The sequence below is a fragment of the Papio anubis genome, chromosome 5, assembly GCF_008728515.1.
Source record: "Papio anubis isolate 15944 chromosome 5, Panubis1.0, whole genome shotgun sequence".
Lineage (NCBI taxonomy): Eukaryota > Metazoa > Chordata > Mammalia > Primates > Cercopithecidae > Papio > Papio anubis.
The window spans coordinates 13,650,126-13,675,410 of NC_044980.1; the positions used below are offsets into that span (position 1 = coordinate 13,650,126).

Sequence of the window (25,285 nt, forward strand, 5' to 3'; positions counted from 1 at the left end):
ATTCATCTGAAATGCGGATTCCTGGGACTCGCCCCAGTCCTGCTGAAACCCACTCTGGGAATGGAGTCCAGCAGTCTCATGTGAGTTGAGGATGCCATTTGAGATGGAGAGTCAACCATGTTACATTCTTAGGATCTCCATCAACTCCCCTAGTTTTCAAAACCATGTTAAAAAATGTCCGCTTTTCAATATAAATTGTCATTGATGTAAATAATCTTTTTTTTTTTTAACCTTCCAAGTATATGAGCAACGTGGATTCATGGTGTAAAGCTTGCGGTGAGGTAGACCTTCCCTCAGAGCTGCAGGACCTAGAAGATGCCATTCATCACCACCAGGGAATATATGAACATATCACTCTTGCTTACTCTGAGGTAAGTGGTCAATTTTACTTACATTGCAAGGCAACATCATTTTTGCATCATAGTACACCAGAAGCTAGAAAAAAAAAAGTTTTGGGTAGCCCAGAAAAAGCTTACAGAGTTTGAGTTAGACTGCAGTTTAATTGTTTAGCATTTGAACCCCTGTGTGTGTGGGGTGGGGTGGGGCGCTAGGGGACCAGAATGGTGTGCAGGCAGTAGCCTTTCCAACAGCGTGCTTATATGCTCATCTGCTACAGTCAAGAAAAGCCTAGTCCTTTTTTTCTACATGTGTTTAAGAAATGTGTATTTTGTGTGCTCTTCAGTCTAGTCAAACTCAGTTTAATCTTCCCGAATAAAACCTTTTAGAGAAGATGGTCTGGATTGCAAGGAACACATCTGTCTATTTTAAGAACTCTAAGTGTAGGATTTTCTTTGTTACTTTAGGGTATATTACATTATTTACTTAATGAATCCCTGTTTTATTTTCTGCCACCTTCTATGCCAGACTGTATTGTAAGGACTTTATGTAACGACTGACTTAATGCTCACATACTGTATCTGTCTCTGCTGTTGCAAATGAAGAAAATGAGTCACGGAGATAAATGACTGTGCCAGGTCAGCAGCTGGTGGAACAGGGTATGAGCCCAGGCAGGCAGGCTCCATGTTCTCAGTCACCACCCTCTGCCGCCTCTGTGCCAGACCACGTGGTAGCTGCTTGATGACGCAACTTTAGATGGGTTGATGAGTACCACCCTTGCCCATGCCTTGTTTGTCTGGCCCTTGAGACCATCCTGCCTTTGTGATAATAGTTACATTCCCGGAGGTGAAAGCGAGGGGTGTAGAGAGGAATTGTGTGTGCTTACTTTTCTGTAAGGTTTTCTCCCTAAGAAGCATCTATATCTACAATGTTCTATGTTAATATGAAAGATTATCGTAAAGGCTTCTGTAAGAGTTTCAAAGCACCTGGAAGACTGCTGGGCAGTGTAGATGTTTAATAAATGCTGTTTGTGTTTAAATCTAAATCTTGATCCAAACACATCCAAACTTGTCAAAGTTGTTGGGAAGAAACTGGCTATTTGCATTTCATTCTGACATTTCCTGTTGTGCTTCACTGCCCAACTGTCACTCTCATGTCCTTGGGCCTGGCTCTGTTGACGTCCTAGTGTCCATGAGCGAATTAAATGGACGCGTGATTTGCTGCTACAGTTTTGTATCTCATAAAGATGTTTTGGTCAATGATGGACTGCAAATAAGAGGGTGGTCCTGTAGGATTATAATACTGTATTTTACTCTACTTTTTCTATGTTTAGACACGTACATACTTAGCATTGTGGTACAGTTGCCTGCAGTATTCAGTACAGTGACATGCTGTCCAGGTTTGTAGCCTAGAGCAGTGGGCTGCTCCAGATAGCCTAGGTGTGCAGTAGGCTGCATCGTCTAGCTTTGTGAAAGTCCACATTGTGATGGCCACATAAGGACGAAATTGCCTAGTGATTCGTTTCTCAAAATGTGTCCCTGATACCACGTGATATCTCACCGTATATTTGCTTCAGAATCTGGGCAGGTCTCTTTCCCGTGGCAGTTGATATTTGTTTGTTTCTCTAGCCACCTTTGCCTAATAAGATTCAGTTTTTTTCAAGCAGCATTTCATGTTGCCTATGGAATTTAAAAAGTCAACTCTGTATTTTTTCTTAGTTTTGCACAAATGTTTCTTAACTAATTTGGTTGCCTAGTCTGTTAGAAACTATTTAAGTAAGTGATAGCCTTTTCTATAGTAAAACTGAAAATTGAACACATAATTTTTTTAATCACATTGGCTCATGAGGATTATGTCACTTCTAAAAACCATCAAGTTCTTTCCCCTGATGTGCCATCTCTATACATTGTCTAATTTTGACCTGTAACACAGAAAGCAAATGACCCTGTTACTCACACGTGTAATGAGGCCTTCACTCATCTGCTTATGTGAATCTCTTGCTTTGGAGCTGTTCTTTGAATGCAGTGGTGGGCTTGCAGCCAGCTGTCTGCATGCCCTTGTCCTTGCCAGACCAAGATGGGATTGAATAGCCTTCATTCACAAGATGATTGGCAGGCCCTGGGAATACAGTCTTTGTGCATAACTTAAATCAGAATCACTTTGACCCAGCCAGTGTCATCCTCTAGCCAAGCTGGCTCTTTCAGTCTGCTTGTTGCTCTTGGCAGTTTTCTTTAAGTACAGCATCTCCTAATTGTTACCAGTGCATTCTGCAAAAATGGGGCATCTTGACACAGGAACTTATATTTACCTGTGGTGTAGTTTTATTTGATTTACATTGGTACTAGTATCTCAAAATAATTTGACAGGAAGTAAACAACCTCTCAAACTGAGGTCTTAGATGGAATTTTAGCCTAAGAACATGTTTGCAACTGAGCTATAAACTCAAGGAGACAGTAATTTGAACTGGATGAACCGAAAGGATTTTCAGTAGAACAGAATGAATTATTTTGCCTCTTAAATTATTTACATTTTGAAATAGTTTCAGGGCTACAGGAAAGTGGTAGAATAGCACAGAGAACTCCTACATTGCCTCCACCCAGATTTTCCAAGTTTTAGAATTTCGCCACATTGCTCCACCCTCTGTCCCCACTGCTTCTCTCTCCAGTCACCAAAGCACCATTGATACAACATGACCATCCTATCCACAGACCCTGATCCTATTTCCCCAAGTGTTCCAACGATGCCCCTTTCTCTTTGCTGGTCTCGGACACTGTCCAGCAATGTGCGCTACATTTAATCACCATGTCTTACCAATCCGTCTCCTTTAAAATGGAACATTCTTTAGTCCTTCTCTGCCTTTATGTCTTTGACATACTTAAAGAGTACAGGCCTTTCATTCTTTAGATGGCCCTCTATTTCTGGTTGCCCCCAGTTCTCGTGGGCTGACTCAGGCTGTGCCTTTTTGGCAGTGCATGTCCTTCTCTGGGTGTCATCGCAGTGGACACGGGATACTGACCTCTCCAGCTATGAGTAGTGTTCATCTTGGCCACTTGGTCAGATTGGTGTCTGCAGGGTTTCTCCAATGCACAGTCACATTTAAAAAATTAGTCTTTGCTGCACATTTTGTGGGCAGCTCCTCTAATAGAATACCAGTCTCTGTTCCTCATCAGACTTCTCATAGCCATAGTTTCCACTGAGGATTTCTGCCCATAGCAGCTACCACTGTGATGATGATCACCTATTTCCATTATTCCTTCTGTATTTATTAGGTGGCTTTCTACCATAAGAATGAGCTGTATTTCCTTTCTCTCTTGTTTGTTTCTATCAGTATGAATTTATGAAATCTTCCTATATCAGTCGGTTATAATTTGGTACTCTGTTTTGATTCCTAAATTGTTTAGACTTGGCCAGCAGGAGCTTTTTTCTGTGTCTTTTTGATCATCCTTATTGTCCTTTGAGCACTTGTTCCTGGCTATTTTGTACTTTCCCTGCCTACCCTGGGATCACTCGTCTCACTAAGTGGGGTGTTTCCTTATAGTATTGTATGGTCTTTAGAATTTTAAAGACCTGGGTTCTCAGAGTTTTGTTTGTTTGTGAAATTGTCCACTACTTCTAGACCCCTCTGCTGAACAAGGGTCAGATGCCATCCATTCACCCATCCATCCATCTATGCATCCATCTATCCACCTAACCACCCATTGTTGATCCACCCAGCCACCCATCCGTCTACCCAATCACCCAGCTACCCATCCATTCATCCACCTATATCCATCCTTCCATCCATCCATCTATCCACACACCCAGCCACCCATTCTTCTGTCCATCCATCCATCCATCCATCCATTCACCCATCCATTCTTCCATCCAACCATCCATCCCTCCATTTATCCAATCACCCATCCATTCTTCCAGCATCCATTCCATCCATCCACTCCATCCACTTCCATCCATTTATCCATCCATCCACCTAATCACCTAACCACCCATTCATCTGTCCATTTATCCATTCCATTCATTCCATTCATCCAGCCAATCCACCATCCACCACCATTCCATCATCCATCCATCATCCATCCTCCTAATCACCCAACCACCCATTCATCTATCCATCCATCCATCCATCCATCCATCCATCCATCCAGTTGCCATCCATTCATCTGTCCAACCACCCAGCCACCCATCCGTCCATCCATCCACCCACCCACCTACATTCATCAATCTACCCATATCCATGCATCTGTCGTATCACTCAATTGCCCATCCGTTCACCCAGTCACCCAACCACCCATCCACATCTGTCTAGTCCATCTGTCCATCTACCCAATCACCCAACCACCTATCCATACACCCAGTCACCCAACTGTCCATCTGTCCACCCCATCACCCAACCATCCATCCAACCACCCAGTCACCCAACCACTCATTCATTTGTCTATCTATCCAACCACTTATCCACCCACCCACCCATCCACACATGCACATACACGTCCATATAAAATTACTGCTGTATCTGTCTGTATTAAAAATACATGTGTTTGTACATTTCGAATCCAATACCTCAGGGTTCTTTCCATTGTTTCCCTTTCTAAGTTTATTAATCTGTTCTCAGGCAGCAAGAAACCTGTCTTCTTTTGTCCTTAATGTCCTTAATTTGCTCCATTTCCCAACCATTCTGTCTGGGTTCTCCACCTCCAACCCCTACCACCCACTCACTTAACCTGGTGCAGTGACACCTCTGTTGGCACCTCCACCCCTCACTTCCTCAGTTTCTTCATGCCAAGAGGGAAGGTGTCAGGAAGATGGGAAGGGAAGGACTGCTTTTGTTTTTTAAGTGATTTTTATTTTATATTCCTAAATCAGTGGTTTGCAGACTTGAGTATCTTGGTTTAAAATGCATCAGTACTCTACCCCAGAGATAGTGAATCTCCATTTTCAGAGGCCTTCTCTACTGCTGCAGCGACTGATGCTGATGGTACACAGATCACATGCTGAGCAGCACTCCTGAGCTTGCTCTGAAGAGCTGGGGGTCTGCTGAGGAGGCATCCGTCTCACAGATATGGAGCCCCTGCCAAGTGCTAGACATCGAGCTGGATGCCGGGTCGTGTGGGGGTAGGAGTAGTTTTAAGCAGGGCTTGCTTTGCTTTTTTTATTTCCTTTTCCTTGCCTTTCTCTTCTCTTATTTCCTTTCTTCTCCTCCCTTCATTTTCTCTACAATTTTTTTCTTTGAACAGTGTTGATAGTTTCTAGTCTCTGATCATATAAATTTGCTTTGGGAAAGTTTCCCAGCATTTTTTTTCCAAGACGCAAGCACCTGCTCTGCTTTGCTTTAATTAGACCTGCCCGTGTCACTCCTGTTTGTGCTTTAGCAACAGGAACGCACCTGAGCCTTCTGAACACTCACTTGCTTCAGCTTGCCAGGTCTGAGCTAATCTTGTTGGCTACAGTTGATCACAAGAGAGTGAAGCAGTGTAAACGTTGGAGATAAGTTGTAGTCATTTTTAACATTTTAAGTAAGCCAACTCAGCTACTAGTTTTTCAACAAACTAAATTTATAAAAATGATTTTCATCTCAGTGTGCCTGTGTTGCCTCGCAAGCCTCAATGCCAGGTGTTTGGATTGCAAGGTGAGACTACATAATAAGCAGCCACGCATCCACCAAAGGGCCACTGCTGCAGCCACGGAGCCCAAGCAAGGCGAAGTGCCATGGGGCGTTGGCTTGCTTGATCTCATGTGACTTCAGGGCTTAGTTTCTGCATCCATTTCTCAGTTTAACAAATGTGCCAACTCATTGTGTGCCTCAGCAAGGCCTCATGGGAATGAATGATTTGCTGCGTGCAAAGCTAGTTGAGCTCCTCTTTAAAGGCACTGTATCAGTGGGTGATGGCAGGGTTGGGGTTATTAGCAAAGATGAAAACACACAGTAAAATGAGTCACCTAGATAGGAAACTCCCTAAAACCAAAAAACCAACTCTCTGTGATATGTGTGGAAGCTCAGTTCCCTTGCGGTAGAGCCACTTCTTTTTTTGTGGAATGGAGTCTTGCTCTGTTGCCCAGGCTGGAATGCAGTGGTGCGATTTCAGCTCACTGCAACCTCCGCCTCCTGGGTTTAAGCGATTCTTGTGCCTCAGCCTCCTGAGCAGCTGGGATTACAGGCGTGTGCCACCAGGTCTGGCTAATTTTTGTATTTTTAGTAGAGACAGGGTTTCACCATGTTGGCCAGGCTGGTCTTGAACTCCTGACTTCAAGTGATCTGCCCACCTCGGCCTCCCAAAGTACTGAGATTATAGGCATGAGCCACCGCGCCCAGCGGTCACTTCTGTCACAGTTGTATAAAGCCTCATTAAAGATCGCAGTGTTGCTGTAGTGACACGCAGTGCTGTAGTCAGCATCTGCCATAGTATCAGAGCCAACAGCCCGTATAACAGCTATCTTCTTCTCACCCCAAACTCAGCTTGAGGCCTTGCAAGCACTTGAGATATAAAAGCAACAAAAGTAGAGCCCAGGTGCAGTCTGTGGAACTTGCATGTGAGGCACATGTACCTGACTCACGCCAACTGGGCTGCTCCAGCCGTTTCCTGTTTTGGTCTTATTTTGGTTTTTCCTTTCCAATAATCCCAGGTTTACAGGTGTCAGAGAGTCAGACCAAGGTAAACTGATCTGATTTTGAATAAGAAACTGAATAGCTGAAAGAAATAGAAATCAGCGTTTGGAGGTCCATCCTGTAAGAACTTTGCCTGGAAAAGGAACCAGCTTTCTCTGTGTTCTCCCTGAAGCATGGGAAAGTATCTGTCGTTGGGAACACATGCCCTTTCAGGAGGTAATTGACCTGCACTGTTGGTAGGAGCCTCTTATGTAGCCATCTGAAGACAGATTGGAACCTCCTTACTCAGAAGAGTTCAACTATTTGGCCAAGGAATGTCAACTATTGCTGCAGAATAAGCTGGGTCGTCACCTGCTGACCCCTTTTCATTCTTTTCTGCTTTATTAGAACCTTGATATGAGAATAAGCTCAGCAAGAGTTGGAGAGGAGAGTGAAATCATTCCCAGGCTTCCTGTGGAGGTCTGTGCTCTGCAGGCCATGGTGAGCTAAGCCTGAGAAAGAATTAAAACAGTGTTGGCTTTGAGTCAGCAGAAATAGTGCAATTCATTTCATAAAAGTTTTGAAGGAACACTTTTTCTTTATTACAGGCTAAATGTCTTGGTGTATTTTGCCTATTTTTGTTGTATCTTGGGAATGCCATTTTCTAGCACGTTTTAGATCTAAAACACTGCGTTTGGACTTAATTGATATGCCTGTCACTCATCTTCATTTGGTCTTTGGGCAGTTGTTGCTTTTGCAGTGGTAAGCAAGAATGTCTAGATGCTGCTGTCTTTCCTTAGGTCAGAGCCATGTTCATCCCTGGTGCAGGTGAAGCATATTCCTGCCGGAAATGCTCAGCCCTCATCTGATTTTATAGGAAATATAGAGATCCCAGTACCAGAAGCAAGAATAGGCAAATCTCTGAAGTTTTATGGCTCTTTTTAAGGGTGACATGCAGAAATCCAAGTTACAAGTCTATGTGCAGTCTGATGAACAGTAGATATTCAACAACCAGGCCATTGTTTATACAGTTACACTTCTTTTTAAATATTAGAAACAAACGTACCTTTGATATGGTAAAATTTTAAACTTACCTTTAATTACTTTTTCTGCTTTAGTTAGTACTTGCATTTTTCTGAACTCATTTGGATATCAGAGCATTTTAGTTTCTCTCTTTATAAAATGTTAATCTTTATAACATGTAACTTTGATTGCCCTTCAAGTTCCCCAGCTGTGTATTCCAAGAAAAACAAAGAGCAGACTGAAAAATGAGCTGATCTGATTGGTTAAAAAATTATTATAGGAAAGTCCTGCTATTTGATAAGGTTGATTTTCTTTTTGCAGCTGTTGTCTCTTTGTGGCTCAGAGTTTCAGTGCCTGGAAGCTAAAAACAGAGTTTTAAACAAAACTGAAGTAAATTCATTCACCTGGTTCTGTAGTTAAGAAACTGTAGAAGTACACCACATGCCATAAACTTACGTTACTTGTTTTAGCACTTACATTTTATGTGAATTTTTTGTCTGCTCTATGCAGTCTCTTCTTTCATTAATTTTCTCCTGGTCATTCTGTGCCATATAAAATTTATTATCTCTATACAAGAGAACAGCAGTCTTCATAAAATTGTAGCATATTTTTCCACATATTACTGTAATTACAAAGACTAAGACATTTTGCCAAAAACGAAACTGTATATGCCATCCTTTTTGTGTTTAAATAGTACTTTTTAATTGCCAGGTCTACAAAACCTGTACTGAAATAATATAGAATCATGTTTGGAAAGGTTTATTGGAGAAATGCTATTTTTTAAAACGTGGAGTTCCATGCTGTCTGGTTTTAGTGGGTACAAGAGGTGTTTTCTCGCCCGGGATCTTTACTGCCACTGTCACTACCAACAAATGACAGTACCAGTGGTGGGACCAACAGACACTTTCATCCCCGCTTATGAGTTCTCAGATGGTGGAGCTTTGCCTGATGAGTTGTTGTATGTTAAGGTATTTGTGTATAGACATTTTCCACTGCCCTCCACCGCCATGGGCAAGTATGTCCTTTGAAATCCTGTCACGATCTCTGCCGTGGAGATCTGTTGAACAACTGCAGAGACACTCGAGGAAAGAAAGATTCCATGGAATATTGTTGCTCAGAGTACTCCATTCTCAGTTGAAGAATATTAATGGTGTCACAGGGATGCGTTTTGGAAACTTGGTGAGGGCTGGGAACTCATCTTGTCCTTTTGCATTTGGTGGTTTAAGTTGCAAAACAATGGCTTAAGATAGAAATTGGCTTTCTCTCCGTGTAAAAGAAATCCAAAGGCTGTCATTCCAGGGCTAGTGTGGTAGCTCTATTCGTAAGAGGATCTCTGGATCCTTCTGTCTTCCTGTGTTGCCTTTTTTAACAGGTAGGCTACTGTTTTTAAGATTGCCCCAGAGTCATCAATAACTGCTGAAGCTCCAGCCATCTCATTCAAGTTCTTGGCAGCAAGGAGGAGGAAGGGACAAGGGGAATGAGCATACCTGCCAGCTTAGCCCCTAAACAGCTTTCCTGGAATCCCATTCAACATTTTTTACTTTTGTATATTGGCCACTTATATATGTAAGCAAGGCTGGGAAATGTGGCGTTATAGCTGGAGTGTTGCTATTTCTGACTGTAGGGGTTTGGCTATCCGGGAGGGGCAAGTGGATTTTGGGGAACAGCTGTCAGTTTCTGGCACAGTTCACCAAATCATACGTTCTGGTGTACATTTTCCGACAGTATTGCAAGGAGTAAAATGTAGAGGAAACATTTGTAAGGAATTCTTTTCAAGGTCGACACAATGTGAAATGTATGACTTAGAGCAGTAGCTCTCAGTTCTGAGAGATGCAGCACTCCAATTATATCACACAAATTTTATGACACCTGCTTTATGATCCTGAAATAAAATGCATACATACTTTAATCTACCTTTGTGTATAATTTATATGTGTACATAAAAATTACATGCTACAATGTAAGTTGGAGACAAAAGGTGATTTATGATAAAATGTTTTTCAGTCTATAAATGCCTAAATGCATCTATTGTAGGTGAAAAAATTAGATATTCAGATGCTGGTCATGTATATAAAACCATTGTGAATATAGCAACTATAACTGTAGCCTGGTCATGTGGCCTCTTGGTGATGCAAGGATTGAGAATGGTTTTATTGTGGTCATGTGATATTTTGAAAGGGAAAACATCTCCTGTAAAGTTCCAAAGAAAACCAAACACTGTCTTTCTTTGATTAACATGATTGTTGGATTTGTGGAAAGATCAGTGATGTTAACACTGAGCAAAAAGAGAAAAACCGTGTATTTGTGTGTTAAAAAGAGCCTTGCTTAGATGATCACAAAAAGCAGGACATTTCTTCACCGTGTGCTAATATCCTGCTCATTTCAGAGTACCCTGCTTCTCTGAATCCACCACCCAAATCAATCCTGGTGCCTCCTCTCTTCAAAACCATTACATCAACAATGTCCGCACCAATTTCAGTGACTTCTGGGCACAAGTGAGAACCCTGCTTTAGAAGACTCTTTCCATTTTCCATTTTTGTTTTAACTGACACTAATTCAGCAGTTAATGTGGTTAGTTTTTCCCTTGTTATCTTTGGTTTTGTCAGCTGAGCTTATTTCCTCTTAAGTTTTGCTGTAAGGCTGTATTAAGTGAATTTTAAACCCTAGTGAGGAATAATCAACACTTCCAACGTCTCAGATTCAGGTATTGAAAAGTAAATGTGTTACAATCTGGCACAACTGCAGTTAGAAGAGGATTAAAGGAAGTGATTAGGAAATTCTGCAGGGTCATTTGCCACCAGGTTTTGGTTGTAAAGGCTCTCAGTTTTAGCTTTTCCCATTTACCTATTCCCTGTGTGCTCTTTTTTATTCTAAGGGCTTCTCTAAACTGGGCTTATGTCTGTTAAAAGTGCCCCTAAACTTGCTCCTCTTCTTTTTTTTGGAGATGGAGTCTCACTCTGTCGCCCAGGCTGGAGTGCAGTGGCACGATCTTGTCTCACTGCAACTTCCACCTCCCGGGGTCAAGCCATTCTCCTGCCTCAGCCTCATGAATAGCTGGGACTACAGGTGCCCACCATCATGCCCAGCTAATTTTTGTATTTTTAGTAGAGAAGGAGTTTCACCATGTTGGCCAGGATGGTCTCAATCACTTGACCTCATGATCTGCCTGCCTCGGCCTCCCAAAGTGCTGGGATTACAGGCGTGAGCCACTGCACCCGGCCTGCTCCTCTTCTTACTAGAAACCCAAGGAGGTTTTTAGATTCAGAAGTATCTAAGCAGAAGGATCATGTGAAGAGGCCCTACTTAAGACACCTGCATCCCACACCTGGTTACCTTATGCATCACACACACTTTGTGTTGTCTGATTGTCACTTTTTTTTTTTTCCCCAAGAACATCTGGCATAATTAATTACTCGTAAGTCTTATGAGTCACATAAATAGGAAAAACACAATGCTTTCTTTCTAAATTGCACCCTCACCTTTTGTTATTTCTTTGATTAACCCGAATGCTTTCATTTAATTGTAGTTTGAGAATAAATTGCCTTAATGTAGCACTGAAATCTTTTCTTTAAATGATGGCATTTTAATTAAAACTGCTTTTTAAAGTTAATGAGTCAAATAGAATGGCATTTTACATTTTCTTTTGTGATGTTAAATTGCTCTCCAGCTATGTCAGAAAGTTTAAGTACATATTCTTTGCCTAGTACTAGCAATCTAGTGCTAGTACTAGATTTTTTTTTTAACTGAGGCTTTAAGGAACAATTTTGTTCCATTGTGATGATCTGTTGTATTCTCTCTAACATGTCTCAAGATAAAATTATTACTTTTAAATTTTAATTTGCAGATATCCCAGGAATGCAGTTTCTGTTAGTTGATTTATGGCATTTAAGGCAAATAGTATGCCTATTCATTGAGTAGTATCTACTACAGTGTTTTGTTGTAATTAATGTTCTTTTATTTTCACCTAGTGTTTTGCATCATTTGGCTTTGTGATGTCATTGGATAACTGGTGGATTGTTTTAAATTTTATCCTATATAAAACTGCCTCTGAGTAAAACTGGTGTGAGTGGGTGTGTGTGTAATGTGTGTACATGTACGTGTGTGCCTATAGGTACACACACGTATCCAAGGACAGCATCTGTGGCGCAGCCTAGGCCAAACCTCAGATCTTGAAGAATCACTCATGTATTTTGTGGGCAGGTGAGCCAAGATGGGAAGTCGCTCCTTGACAAGCTCCAGCGGCCCTTGACTCCTGGCAGCTCCGATTCCCTGACGGCGTCTGCCAACTACTCCAAGGCCGTGCACCATGTCCTGGATGTCATCCACGAGGTGCTGCACCACCAGCGGCAGCTTGAGAACATCTGGCAACACCGCAAGGTCCGGCTCCATCAGAGGCTGCAGCTGTGTGTTTTCCAGCAGGACGTTCAACAGGTCAGTTTCGCCTCGTGCCCTTCTGCGTGGGAAATGGCTTTCATTGAGTAGAGCTTGGATACTTCATCATATTGGGAAGATCTGTGTCTAAGGAGTGATGACTAGAAGATAAGGAGAGGAGCTTTTTTGTTGACTGTAAGTGAAAACTGGGCTTAAGAACGCGCGTTCAGGCTACTGTCAGCCAGTAGCTCCTGTGCGCTGAACCCAGGAGAGGATGTGAGGCCTACACTGGGAAGTGTCTGAGTTTTCTTCTAGAAACAGATCATTCTCATTTATATTTATTTGTGGCAATAATGCTGGTGTGCTCCCGCAGTGTATTGTTACAATTTAGTTTACACTTGTATGTTTTCCAACTACTTAAACAGTGAGGTGGTCATGCTTCACTTCCCACTTGGTAGATAGTGCAGTCCCTGGTGCACAGTAGGTACATTATAATTAGTTATCTCGTTGATGAAAAGTAGACTTTTATGACTACTCATTTCTAAGCAGTTGACATCTCTTTTGTTTTAAAGAAACAAAAGTAAGAGTAAGTCCAGTTCCCCATTGATTTGCTTCCTTATGACAGAATAAGAGTTTTAAGGATTAAAGCTATGGGAGTAAAATATGACATAGCTTTAGGGATAAATAAGATAATAGCCGTGTCCTTGCCCCCAAATAGAGGGAAAGACAAGGGAATGAATGGGGTGTCCCCTCTGGGAAGGAGGAATCCTGGAGAATGCAGGGCAGCCCATGGCCTCAGGAAGTTGGCTGGGAGCTGCCGTGATAAGCCTGCAGAGAGCCACTCTCACTGTCTCAGGTTTCCATCTCCTGAGTGGCACGTGAAGGTGAGTGAGTTTTCTGCTGAATGGGCTGGGAGTTTGGAGAGTCGCCCTGTGTTCCGATGAGAATGAGATTCTCTGTATGTCATTCACCGTCATTGTCATCATTCTTCACTTCACGTGAGTCTGGTAAGTTCAAAAGACACTGAATGGGCCAGGCGTGGTGGCTCACGCCTGTAATCCCAGCACTTTGGAAGGCCGAGATGGGCAGATCGCTTGACACTAGGAGTTTGAGACCAACCTGGCCAACATGGCGAAACCCTGTCTGTATTAAAAATACAAAAATTAGGCCAGGTGAGGTAGCTAATGCCTGTAATCTCAGCACTTTGGGAGGCTGAGGGTGGTGGATCACCTGAGGTCAGGAGTTCGAGACCAGCCTGCCCAACGTTGTGAAACCCCGTCTCTACTAAAAATACAAAAATTAGCCTGGTCTGGTGGCACGTGACTATAATCCCAGCTATTTGGAAGGCTGAGGCAGGAGAATCGCTTGAACCTGGGAGTCGGAAGTTGCAGTGAGCCAAGATCGCACCATTGCACTCCAGCCTAGGTGACAGAGTGAGAGACTCCGTCGCAAAAGAAAAAAAGCCTGGCATGCTGGCACATGCTTGTAATCCCAGTTACTCAGGAGACTGAGGCAGGAGAATCACTTGAACCTGAGAGGCGGAGGTTGTAGTAAGCCAAGATCACGCCACTGCACTTAAGCCTGGGCAACAGAGCAAGACTCCATCTCAAAAAACCAAAAAAAAAAAAAGAAGACTCTGAATGGCCCAGTGATTTTAAATTTTCATACACCGTGCTTTGGTTCTAATTTTATTTTTTGAGTTCTCCAAAGGTGACATATACAAAGTGCTTCAGGAATGATCATTTTGTTATTATTTATGCTTCTTAACAATGTTGTTGGCCGGGCGCGGTGGCTCAAGCCTGTAATCCCAGCACTTTGGGAGGCCGAGGCGGGTGGATCACGAGGTCAGGAGATCGAGACCATCCTGGCTAACATGGTGAAACCCCGTCTCTACTAAAAATACAAAAAAAAAAAAAAAAAAAAAAAACAAAAAAAACAAAAAAAAAAACAATGTTGTTTTAGTCCAAGAAGATAATTGCCAGAGAAAGAATACAGTGCAGGAAAGAAGAGGAGGGAGCCAGTGGTGAAGAGGGATTGAGAGGACAGACATTGTGGGAATGAAATCATGAATAATCGTGTTTTTGAATTGTCCAAAAACTTCTACAAACCATGAAATGTTGGCGGTTTAAATGTAGCTGTTGAAAGCTTCCCCACATTCCTTGTATCCCTTGGGTCGAGCATAATTCCACATCCCTGGACTGATGCACTTCCCAAGAGGGGGCCTCATTAACTCACCCGAGGGAGCAGTGGCAAGGACACCCCCTCCTTTCCCCCCACACCCCATTTCTCATGGCTCTTTTTTCTCTAAACTCATGCTTAGATTAGAAAAGAGCACAAGGTAAGGAAGCCCTTGGGAATAGGCTGAATCTGGCCATCTAATTTAACGCCAAATACTTAATGTGCTTGAGTTTGAAAACAGCAAACATGTAGAAAGGTAATTATGATAATTATGAGGCCAGTTCTTTAAGCTAGCTTTTTTCCCCGTCTCAAACAGCATGTTGGCTTGGATGTCAGCAGGAGAAAGTGTTTTTTTGCAATACACATAATGCATATATGGTCCTGTTAGCATTCCATAGAAAATAGATACTGTTCATGAAGGTAGTTATTTTTGTTGGTGAATGATCTGGAATGGTTTGGACTTGTTATGTGAACAAGAAATTGCTCTGTAGGCTTTGACTTGTGAGGTAAAGAGTGAGGCTGATAAGATTAATCAGAGCAAATACTGTGACAATAGGATGTCAAAACCAAAACCGTGTTTCTGAAACTCAAGGAATTAATGACACATAGGGAAGTTTTTGCCATATTAAATATAGAGTAGGAGAGGCAAGTCAAGAATAAATGAAAGAAAAATAGTAGTACTTTAGAAGGATGTTACCAGCAGAAGATAAATTTGTAAAGACAGTAGTAACCGAAATCCGAAATCCGTAAGAACATAGTAAACCTATTAGAGACACCACAGTGGTTTTCATTTGACTGCTTTGGGTGATGCAGAAGCACCTGTAAATACATTGAGAAAAAGGAAGAGCAAATTACTGAACAATAGGCGAGGCATAGCATGATGACAGTTTTATGAACGCCACCCCAGAAGAGTAAATGCTTGTCTGTTGAAAAATATTTGAAGGAACAAATACATCTGTTAGTGGGCCCTGAGGAACCAAATGGGGGAGGATGACAGAGGGAGTTTGGTTTGTAAAACATGGTTAATTTTGGTTTCGTGGTTAATTTTTTCCCCTCTTAATAAGCAGAGGCCAATTCATAACTTCTGTGTAGAAGGCATTTCGAATGGTAGTCGGGCGTGGCAGGAGAGGTGGTTGAAGCTGCTGTGTGTAGCACACTTACCATGCTTCCAATTTAGAGCTGGGCGGGGAGTTGGGAAGACCTGCTGAGTACTTTCCCAGACGCACATGCTGGCTGCCTTTGCCATTGTTCACTTAAAAAGAAAATGGAAATTCTTTATCACATTTCCTAATGATCAAATAATATGCATCTCTCCATTGCCTTATGTTTGGTATCAGAGTATCTCTCAGCAAAGGTTTGGTTGAATGAATGAATGAATAGCTGTGTTACTGCCACACACTGTTTTCTAGTTTAGAGTATGCTTTAGTTTTCTCTAAGAAGGTAACTTATTTTTGCTTTGCCTGTTCAGATGGGTAGAAGTAGTCCAAAGGGGATGCCATCAGACTTGTTTTTCTGCCTTACCCGTTCAGCTGGCCTGGCTCTACTTGGATTGTTGCGATTTAGTTACTCCAGCGTGTCAGGAGCAGTGAGTGGCCCCATAGGTTTGCTTTCCTGAAGCCAGATGAGTTCCCTAGAGGAAGCCCCTCAGCAGGGATGCCTTCTGCAAAGCCCCCATTTCCCCCATAGCTCTTCATGTGTGAGCGCCACCCCCTTGCAAGTGTCTCTTGGCAGGACCCTCCAGGGCCATGTTGGACCATTTTTAAAATAATACTTTTTTTTTTTTTTTTTGAGACGGAGTCTCGCTCTGTCGCCCAGGCTGGAGCGCAGTGGCCGGATCTCAGCTCACTGCAAGCTCCGCCTCCCGGGTTTACGCCATTCTCCTGCCTCAGCCTCCCAAGTAACTGGGACTACAGGCGCCCACCACCTTGCCCGGCTAGTTTTTTGTATATTTTAGTAGAGACGGGGTTTCACCGTGTTAGCCAGGATGGTCTCGATCTCCTGACCTCGTGATCCGCCTGTCTCGGCCTCCCAAAGTGCTGGGATTACAGGCTTGAGCCACTGCGCCCGGCCAAAAATAATACTCTTAAAAAACTGATCAGGCAAACCTAGTCCACTCTAAATTCTTTTTGTCCAGATTTTATTCTTTTTTTCTCTTTCTAAAACACCTTAATTGAATGTGTGATGCTCTGAAAGTTTCAGGGATAAATATGTTGACAGGGTTCAAGTTCCTTTTCTCAAGGAATTTATAATCTGATAAGAGTAGATTGTTTTTAGCAGATGGTTTTGTAGTCTAATAAATTTGACTGTGCCAGGCTCATTTGCAACACTCATGTCTTTGGTTATTGTGGAGTATAATTTGCTAAGGCGTAAATTTGAATCCTGCCTGTCAAGGTGCTATCAGGAGTGAGGGGTAAATAAAACTTGCGACCTCTTCTGTGGTGTCTGATTGCCTTACAGCATATACATTTTGATGGGGCATATGTACATTTCAGTGATTTGTGCAAATTTGGGTGTTCCTCAGAGCTTTTTCTGAATTCTCAAACGTCAAGTGTCTAATACATAAGGGAAAATGAAAGGTCCTACAGTAGAGGGGCAAGTAGCAGCTGTCATATTGAGGGCTACTAGGTACATCTTCGTGGAACAGGTGGAGTTTGAGCAGCTGTTTGAAGGATGAGGAGAAGGCTGGTAGATTGAGGAGTGGGCAGTGAGAATTCCAGCAAGAGTAGGACAGAAGAGGCAGGATCCATCCAAGGAGCAGCAGGTGCCTAATGTGGATGGGGAGGTATGAGGTGGCGCTGGTGCCAGCAAGGTGACATGGGGCCAGGCACAGAAAACGTGGCCCCCACAACGAAGGTTTTGGGCCCCTGTTGAAGGAGCTCAAGCTTACCTGCACCAAATGTCATGCATGGTGCCAGGACTGTGTGTGATGTGTGAACAGCACCAAGCTCATCTTGGTGCTTCGTGGGTGCTCACTGCCGTGTATGTGTCTTTCCTGTCTCCATGCTCACAGCTGGCCTATTGAACTTTACCCATTTCACCTCATTGAGTTCAAAGCCCAAAGGACCTCCTATTCTGTGCCTTTTAACTTGATACTGTAGGCAGTGGAGGGTGGATAACAGGAGTGAACCTAAAGACCAGGAACTTGGTTAGGTTCCCATGTGGACGCCTGAGATGGTTTGGCTGTGACTCCACCTAAATCTCATCTTGAATTGTAGCTCCCATAATTCCCACGTCTTATGGAGGGACCCAGTGGGAGGTAATTGAATGATGGGGGCGGGTCTTTCCCATACTGTTCTTTTGATAGTGAATAAATCTTGCAAAATCTGGTGGTTTTATAAAGGGGAGTTCCCCTACACAAGCTCTCTTGCCTGCTGCCATGTGAGACGTGCCTTTGCGTCTCCTTTGCCTTCTGCCATGATTGTGAGGCTTCCCTAGCCATGCTGAGCTGTGACTCCATTAAACATCTTTCCTTTGTAAATTACCTAGTCTCGGGTATGTCTTTATTAGCAGCATGAGAACAGACTAATACAACACCCCTGCAAGTCATGGGCGAGTAAGTCTTGGAGAGTAAGAATGTGAGGACCACAGAGACAGCCATCAGTGTTTCATTCACTGGTGTTTCCCAAGTGTCTGGAAGAGCAGATGTCAGTATTTGTTGAATGACTGAATGAGTAGTTGAAGGAATTTAAGAAATTCCCCAATTTTGCTAATTAAAGATTCTTTGGTTAAAAGTTGCTTCATTTATTCCAAAATGGGGCAGGGTTGGTCTTATATCTGGGAGATCTGCCTGAAGGAATGGAATCTTTGATATTGGGGAACTGGGGGTGTCCAAGGAAGGAAGTGATCATTTCAGTGCATGGGAATTTTGAAAGCGTGAGATCTCTCATGAGGATTTTGGTCATTGGAATGCAAAATGAGGGTCTTTTATGCTGAATTCCAGCTGGAGGAGGGAAGTTGGCATATGTCTAAGAGGCAAAGCAGCACATCCCAGGTCTATAGAGAAGGCATTTCACAGATTTGCCTCGGGTCCCAGCCTATTCCTTCAGCCTGCAAAAGCCAGCTCTGCAGGAAGCCTGACTCACGAGCTCTAGGTTTAGCATCGCCTACACTAGACCTAGCTTTTAAGTGAAGTTTGAGTTCCTGAACTCCCTTGTCATCTGCTCGTTGAGTCAGGAGGGAGTTTTCTGATTACACTTGTCAGAATCATATAGCCCTAGCTGTTTAACACTTGCTTCTGTTTACACTCCCACACTCGCAGTTTCGATTGTGTCTCTTGATTAGAATGGCTACAGGATTGCCATCTTCTCTGAGTTCTCTGTTAGAATTAGAGAGTGCTGAGTAGAGGCACAGACTTGGTTTTGGATTGGGAACCACTGGGCGCAGGTAGAGGCCGCCTGCTGATCTTCCTGGTGGGTCTGGAGCCAGCTCCTAATTACCTTCTGCAGTAGTGAGCACAGAATAGAGGGGACCGGAATCCAGCCATCCCTGGAACCCCAGCCGGGAAGGAGCTGCAGATTTAACAGTGAGAGGACAAGGGCTGGTGAAAGGGCTGGCTCCCTTCCACATACCCTTCACCCAAAACATCTTCACTGTCAGTCCGTGGTGAATGCTAGACTTCAAAAGTTCCCACTCTTCCCCTGGTCCCCGAAGCCCACAGATGTGTGTTGAATTCTGTGTCTGTTTCATTTCACTTTTAAAAGTTGTCACGCACACAATAGAATTTGGAGCTGGAGCCCTCTCATTTTCCAGGTAATAAAAGCAAGCCTTGGAAAAGTTGAGTGGCTTGGCAGAAGCGCCAAGAACCTCTTGGTGTTTTTACTGTGTCACCGCTCCGTGTCTGAGGAGGATGCTTACCTTGTGGAGCTAAGCAAAAAGTAAAATCCACATGATACTGAAGAAAGAATCTTCGAGTGGTGGTTTTAGTCACAGGGAAGGGGCTTTCCTAGAAGCTGCAATTGCCCGTGACTATGAAGCAAAACAGCCACTTAAGAAGAGAGAGAGAGAGAGGCGTTTAGTCCTTTAGGAGGGAATGAATGGAAAGGGAAAAGGTGAGGAGGGAAAAGGAGCTCCAGTGACCACTCTCCAGCCCCACTCAGCTGCCTCAGGCCTCCCTTTCCCCTCCGCATGGCAATTAGACAGCTGGGGGTGAGTGATGTGGTCTGGGGTCTTCCTGAGCTTGGCCTCCATGGGAAAGGGAAAAATAAGACCAGTGATTTCATGAGTAAAATACGCCAGAGCACTAGAAAAGAAAGTGTGAGCTAGACTAACACAGGATGAGCATGTGAATTCCAGTAATTTAAACTCAGTTCTTTTGTGATTTTTACTTTGTTAGTACATTTCATTAATAGCATAATATTGACTATCCTTGCAGCACTTGCAAACACCAGCCTTTAATAAAAATTAACATTATCTACATGAAAGTCTTCTTTTATGGCCACCTACTTATGTTTAACCGATCTGAAATGATGTTGCTTAGTCAACGAGTCATCTTTTGTTGTATGTCATTAAAATACCATTGATTTGATAGTCAAGAAAGCTCAAAATGCAATGTGTTCATTTCTCTGTCAGTTTCCCCAGCGATGTAAATAAAAGACAGTGATTGAGCTGTGAGTAACTAAAATAAATGGAAACAGGTTGGTAATTTTGGTTTTATAGAGAATGTGGGCTGGCAGGGAGTAAATCTATATTTTGCAACTGGAAAAAAATCTGACTTTGTATAAAAAAGAACAAATTCAGAGTATTTTAGATTTACCTTTGCTTTTCATTTGTTTTATGTATTATTTAAATCGATTGTAGAATCAGAGGAGCTTATTTTCATTTTTGCTTGCGTAAGCTGTGACTTAGAAGGGGTTCTCATTAATTTGACTTAAAACACACTAATTCATTATGTATTGTCTCTTGGCTGGACTGGGTAAATAAAGGCCTGTAATTTGCTTATCTTTGTATGTTTTAAATGGAAAGATTTCACAAGTGTGTCTTTAAAATGTTACTTAGACCAGGTATATTGACTCAGGATCACTTGGTAATCTGAGTAATCTACCCACAGTGGCTGCAGTTGACAGATGATTGTCCGTTTTCTCTGTGTGCATTTTGGATCCAGAATTACCTGTAAAAACAGACTAGCTTATGTTCTTGGTTGCTTTATGTCAGATGTGTTATGTAGTTTTTCAAGTAGCAATTCTAGAGATGGAACTCTAGTTTTAGAAATATTTTAAAGGTTTTCACACAGTATTTACAAACTGAAGTGGAATGTAGTGAGCTTGGAGTTGAGAAGACCTCCATTTGAATATCTTTCCTTGGGCAGGTTACTTACCCGAGCCTCAGTTTCTTGCTTAATAGAAATAATGATAAAAGTCTGCTCTCTTTTTATTTGTAGCCTTTATTTGTGATTGAGAATTCAGAATTTCTCAAAGATTAGAAAAGTAACACAGTGTATAATACTAACACTTCTAGTGGCATCTGGACAGCCCCCCATAATCAAATGTGTGGCTATTTCTATAGCTGAATCTTCAAGGACTTGCACTTATTAAGGACTCAGTAAAGACTATAAGTACCCTCAGGTTAGGTTTTATTGACAGATGAATTTTTAGAACCAAGTTTTGAAAAAATACTTGGAATTTCAGAGCTTTCTGTGGTTGAGATCATGGACCTGTATTGCCCTCCCAAGCAGAGTATGGAACAGTCATTCAATAAATGGAGCTGATGACAATGACACGATGCATGACGATGACAGAAAACTATTCTAGGAAGTATTTGCAATAAACATCTCTGCATTTTAAAGGAAAAATATCATTTACATTGGTTTTCACATTGTATGTTGTTGTGAGGTAGGCTTTGAAGTACTCTTCTATTTGATGAGGGTTTAGTATGTGTTTCTCAGTCGGTGTTGCTAAAAAGGAATACCTGAGGCTGGGTCATTTCTAAAGAAAACAGGTTTATTTGGCTCACGGTTCTGCAGGCTGTACAAGAAGCATGGCACCAGCATGTGCTTCCGGGGAGGCCTCAGGCTGCTTCCACTCAGCGTGGAACACACAGGGGAGCCGGAGCTGCATGTGCAGAACACATGGAGAGAGAGGAGCAAGAGAAAGAGGAGGGAGGTGCTGGGCTCTTTTCAACAATGAGCTCTTGCGGGAACTAAGAGTTAGAACTCACTCCCTCCCTTGAGGTGGCACCAGGCCACTGATGAGGGATCTGCCCCCATGACTGGAACACCTCCCACTAGGCCCCACTTCTGACACTGGATATCATATTGCAATGTGGGACTTGGTGGACCAAACAAACCATAGCAGAGAGAAAAGAGAGAAATTTTTAAACAAATTTTTAAATAGTAATTACTTAGAAATGGGAATCCATAAATACTCTACAAGTCCACAAATACTGAGTATTAGATAGTAGGGACCTACTACAGAAAATAATTTTGCAGATAGGTGATACAGGATGGCCAGAACTCTGCAGCGGGACTCAGGGGAAGCATGGCCTGTGGCCGGTTCCTGTTGCATCTAATCAAGGATTGGTAACTGTTTGCAGATTTACCCTAACTCAGTTTTGCTGAGCATTGTGACAGCGTCATTTCCTGAGAGGTTACTTACCCAATAGCCTGAACCATTCTGCAACAAAAGTGGAGGAGCTCTTTCCTTTCTCATCTCACCTGTATGTCAAAGCAAAGGCAGTGTAGACAGGAGGATGAGCCCTAAGGCAGGCATCCTGGCTTCCAGTGCACACTCGGGCTTTCCCATAAAGTCATGGAGGGCCCTGCCTGTGTCTTCGCCTGTAAGAGGATGGGGTTGTCCCACCCCTGGCTCACTGTGAGGATGGATGGCTCAACACACGCACAGCCTTAGGTCAGGGGCTGCTTCCACGCAGGTGCTCAGATGGCGAGATGATTGCCAGTCAGATGATCATAACCATACCACCATCACGTTCAGTCTTGCAATTAGGGCCTTGGTTTCCTTTTCATTACAAACAGGGAGTTAAGCTAAACATTCTGAACAGCTTTCCGCCTTCTGACATTCAACTTAGGTGCTGAGGGATGGTATCTGTTTCAAGTGTGGGTGGTCCACTTTGGAACAGCCATGACCTTGGGACTGTCATTTTGTCCATTAGAGGGCACTGGTGTACTGAGGAATGAGCCCACACCACACCCTCTAAACAGAGAGGAAGGTGGTGGTGGTCTCCAGCTTTGCTCTTCTGCTTCTGTGCAGAGTAGCCATGGGAAGGGATCAGCTTTTGTCTTTTTCATCTGGAAGGGAAGCAGCAAGCCCCAGGCCAACCTTATTATCAACGGAGTTGAGGCCACAGAGTAAATAGATGACAGCACTGTCTGGGAAGGGGACGGAGGTATAGCTGGCTGGACTGGATAGATAAAGGCCTGTAATTTGCTTATCTTTGTATGTTTTAAATAGAAAGATTTCACAAGCGTGTCTTTAAAATGTTACTTAGACCAGGTATATTGACTCAGGATCACTTGGTAATCTGAGTAATCTACCCATACTTAGAATCAACAGCCTCATGGGGAGTTTGGTTTTGAATATTAGCTGGGTTTCATAGCTGTCTGCAATTATTTTAATAAAGTGGAAATTATTGTTGGAATTTATACATATTCCTTTGAATTATTTTCATGTTTATTGGAAATACAATTTCACCTGGTATTTATATTTCTGTCCGAAGAAATCACTGATAAAAGAAAAATGCCCATTATAATCCTAAGTGGTTGGTTTATAGCAGCTTTTATTTCCAACTTAAAACTTCCTAAAATACTTGGAAACAGATTTCTTTCTTTTTTATATTTTTGTTGTTGTTGTTATTGAGACGGAGTTTCGCTCTTGTCGCCCAGGCTGGAGTGCAATGGCACGATCTCGGCTCACTGCAACCTCTGCCTCTCAGGTTCAAGCGATTCTCCTGCCTCAGCCTCCCAAGTAACTGGGATTACAGGTGCGCACCACCACGCCCGGCTAATTTTGTATTTTTAGTAGAGACAGGGTTTCACCATGTTGGCCAGGCTGATCTCAAACTCCTGACCTTAGATGATCTGCCCACCTCGGCCTCCCAAAGTGCTGGGATTACAGGTGTGAGCCACTGTGCCTGGCCAAAACCAAATTTCTATTAATTTTAAAATACTGTATTTTGCTTCCTCTAGCCCTTTCTACCAAATAATGTTTATCTTTTATTTTTTGAAATTGTGCCCTTATTTCAAGTCTCTGTGGACTTTCCAGTAATCATCAGGTTTGCTGCTTACTGGTGACTTAATTTTTCTCTTTACGTAAGTTGAGTAATATACAGAATATACTATATAGTTTTTAAAAAGTCTCCTTAGCCCTCCTGTAGATCTTACAGGCAGGTGAACTGTAGCAGAGGTGTCACTTCTGTACCTCTACATTCTTTTCAAGCTAGAAATATTTGATACTTCTCTTTTGCATGGTTTGGCCTCATGCCCAGAAGCACATTCCATTAAATGTATCCATTCCCAAGGCTGAGAGGTCCAGAAGTTGTCCTTGAGACATTTCTTTAGCAGTGGAATAGACCTGTGTTTTATAATATAATAGACTGTGGGACGAACAACTCAGCAGCTCTTTGTCTGCCTCGAAATCAGGTGGCGAGTGTAGCAATGCCTTATAGGACTCTTTTTTTAATCCCAAGAAAAAAAAAATGTACTAAATACATGAGTTAAAATGATATACTCAATACACTAGTTAAAGTAATGCGCTCAATCCACGAGTTAAAGTGCGCCCTGGTACACTAGTTAAAACAATGCGCTCAATACATGAGTTAAAGTCATGTGCACTCAATACGTTAAAACAATGCGCTAGTTAAAACAATGCACTAATTAAAACAATGAGCTCAATATGCTGATTAAAACAATGTGCTCAATACACTAGTTAAAACAATGCACTCAATACTCTAGTTAAAACAATGCACTCAGTACACTAGTTAATGCGCTCAATACACAAGTTAAAACAATGAACTGAATACACGAGTTAAAGTAATGCACACTCAATGGGCTAGTTAAAACAATGCACCCATTGTGCTAGTTAAAACAATGTGTGCAATACACTAGTTAATGGCTCAATACACAGGTTAAAACAATGAGCTGAATACACGAGTTAAAGTGATGCACCCTCAATGCGCTAGTTAAAACAATTGCACCCATTGTGCTAGTTAAAACAGTGTGCTCAATATACTAGTTAATGCGCTCAATACATGAGGTAAAACAACGAGCTGAATACACAAGTTAAAACAATGCACTCAATACTCTAGTTAAAATAATGTGCTAAATACATTAGTTAAGATGGAATATGTGCAGCCTGTGCCATCAGGAGCTTGAAATGAGATGGAAGCTTGCCATGAGTTCTGGTTATAGGCAGGGATGCCGTTTGCCACACTGGCATTAAGATGTTTGACATAGAGGTCATCGAATGCTCACCGCTACCCGTCATTATCACCACTGGGCAGGTAAGGAACCTGAAGCTGAGAAGGAATAAGGAACTTGCCCAAGAGCACACAGCTAAATTCTGTGTCTCTGTATAGGGGGGCTGGAAATGAGACCAGACTCTGCCTCCACCCCCACCCCACACCTCCCACACTTCTGATCTCAGTGCCTGCCAGTTCTACAAGGGTCTGTACAGAGGACCTCGAGAGGTTTGTTAAGGTCTGCAATTTACCTGTAATACTAACTTTGCTAGACCTTGAGCAGAAAGGACCCTCTGCCAGGCCCTTAGGTGTGAAGGTCAGTGGTTTGGAGCAATGAAGAACATGTCAGGCTCTGATCCTCACCAGCTGCTGCTTTTTTTCCCCTCTATA

The 25,285-nt window shown here is 42.7% G+C and overlaps 1 protein-coding gene across 1 annotated transcript in view; it reads left to right on the plus strand.

Annotated features, from left to right (window-relative positions):
* TRIO (trio Rho guanine nucleotide exchange factor) overlaps positions 1 to 25,285 on the plus strand; it is a 367,450-nt gene that overhangs the window by 163,892 nt on the left and 178,273 nt on the right. Inside the window, exons 8-9 of the mRNA XM_031666092.1 lie at positions 240 to 371; positions 12,140 to 12,370. Coding sequence (XP_031521952.1) covers positions 240 to 371; positions 12,140 to 12,370 — 363 coding nt within the window. The remainder of the gene's footprint in view (positions 1 to 239; positions 372 to 12,139; positions 12,371 to 25,285) is intronic.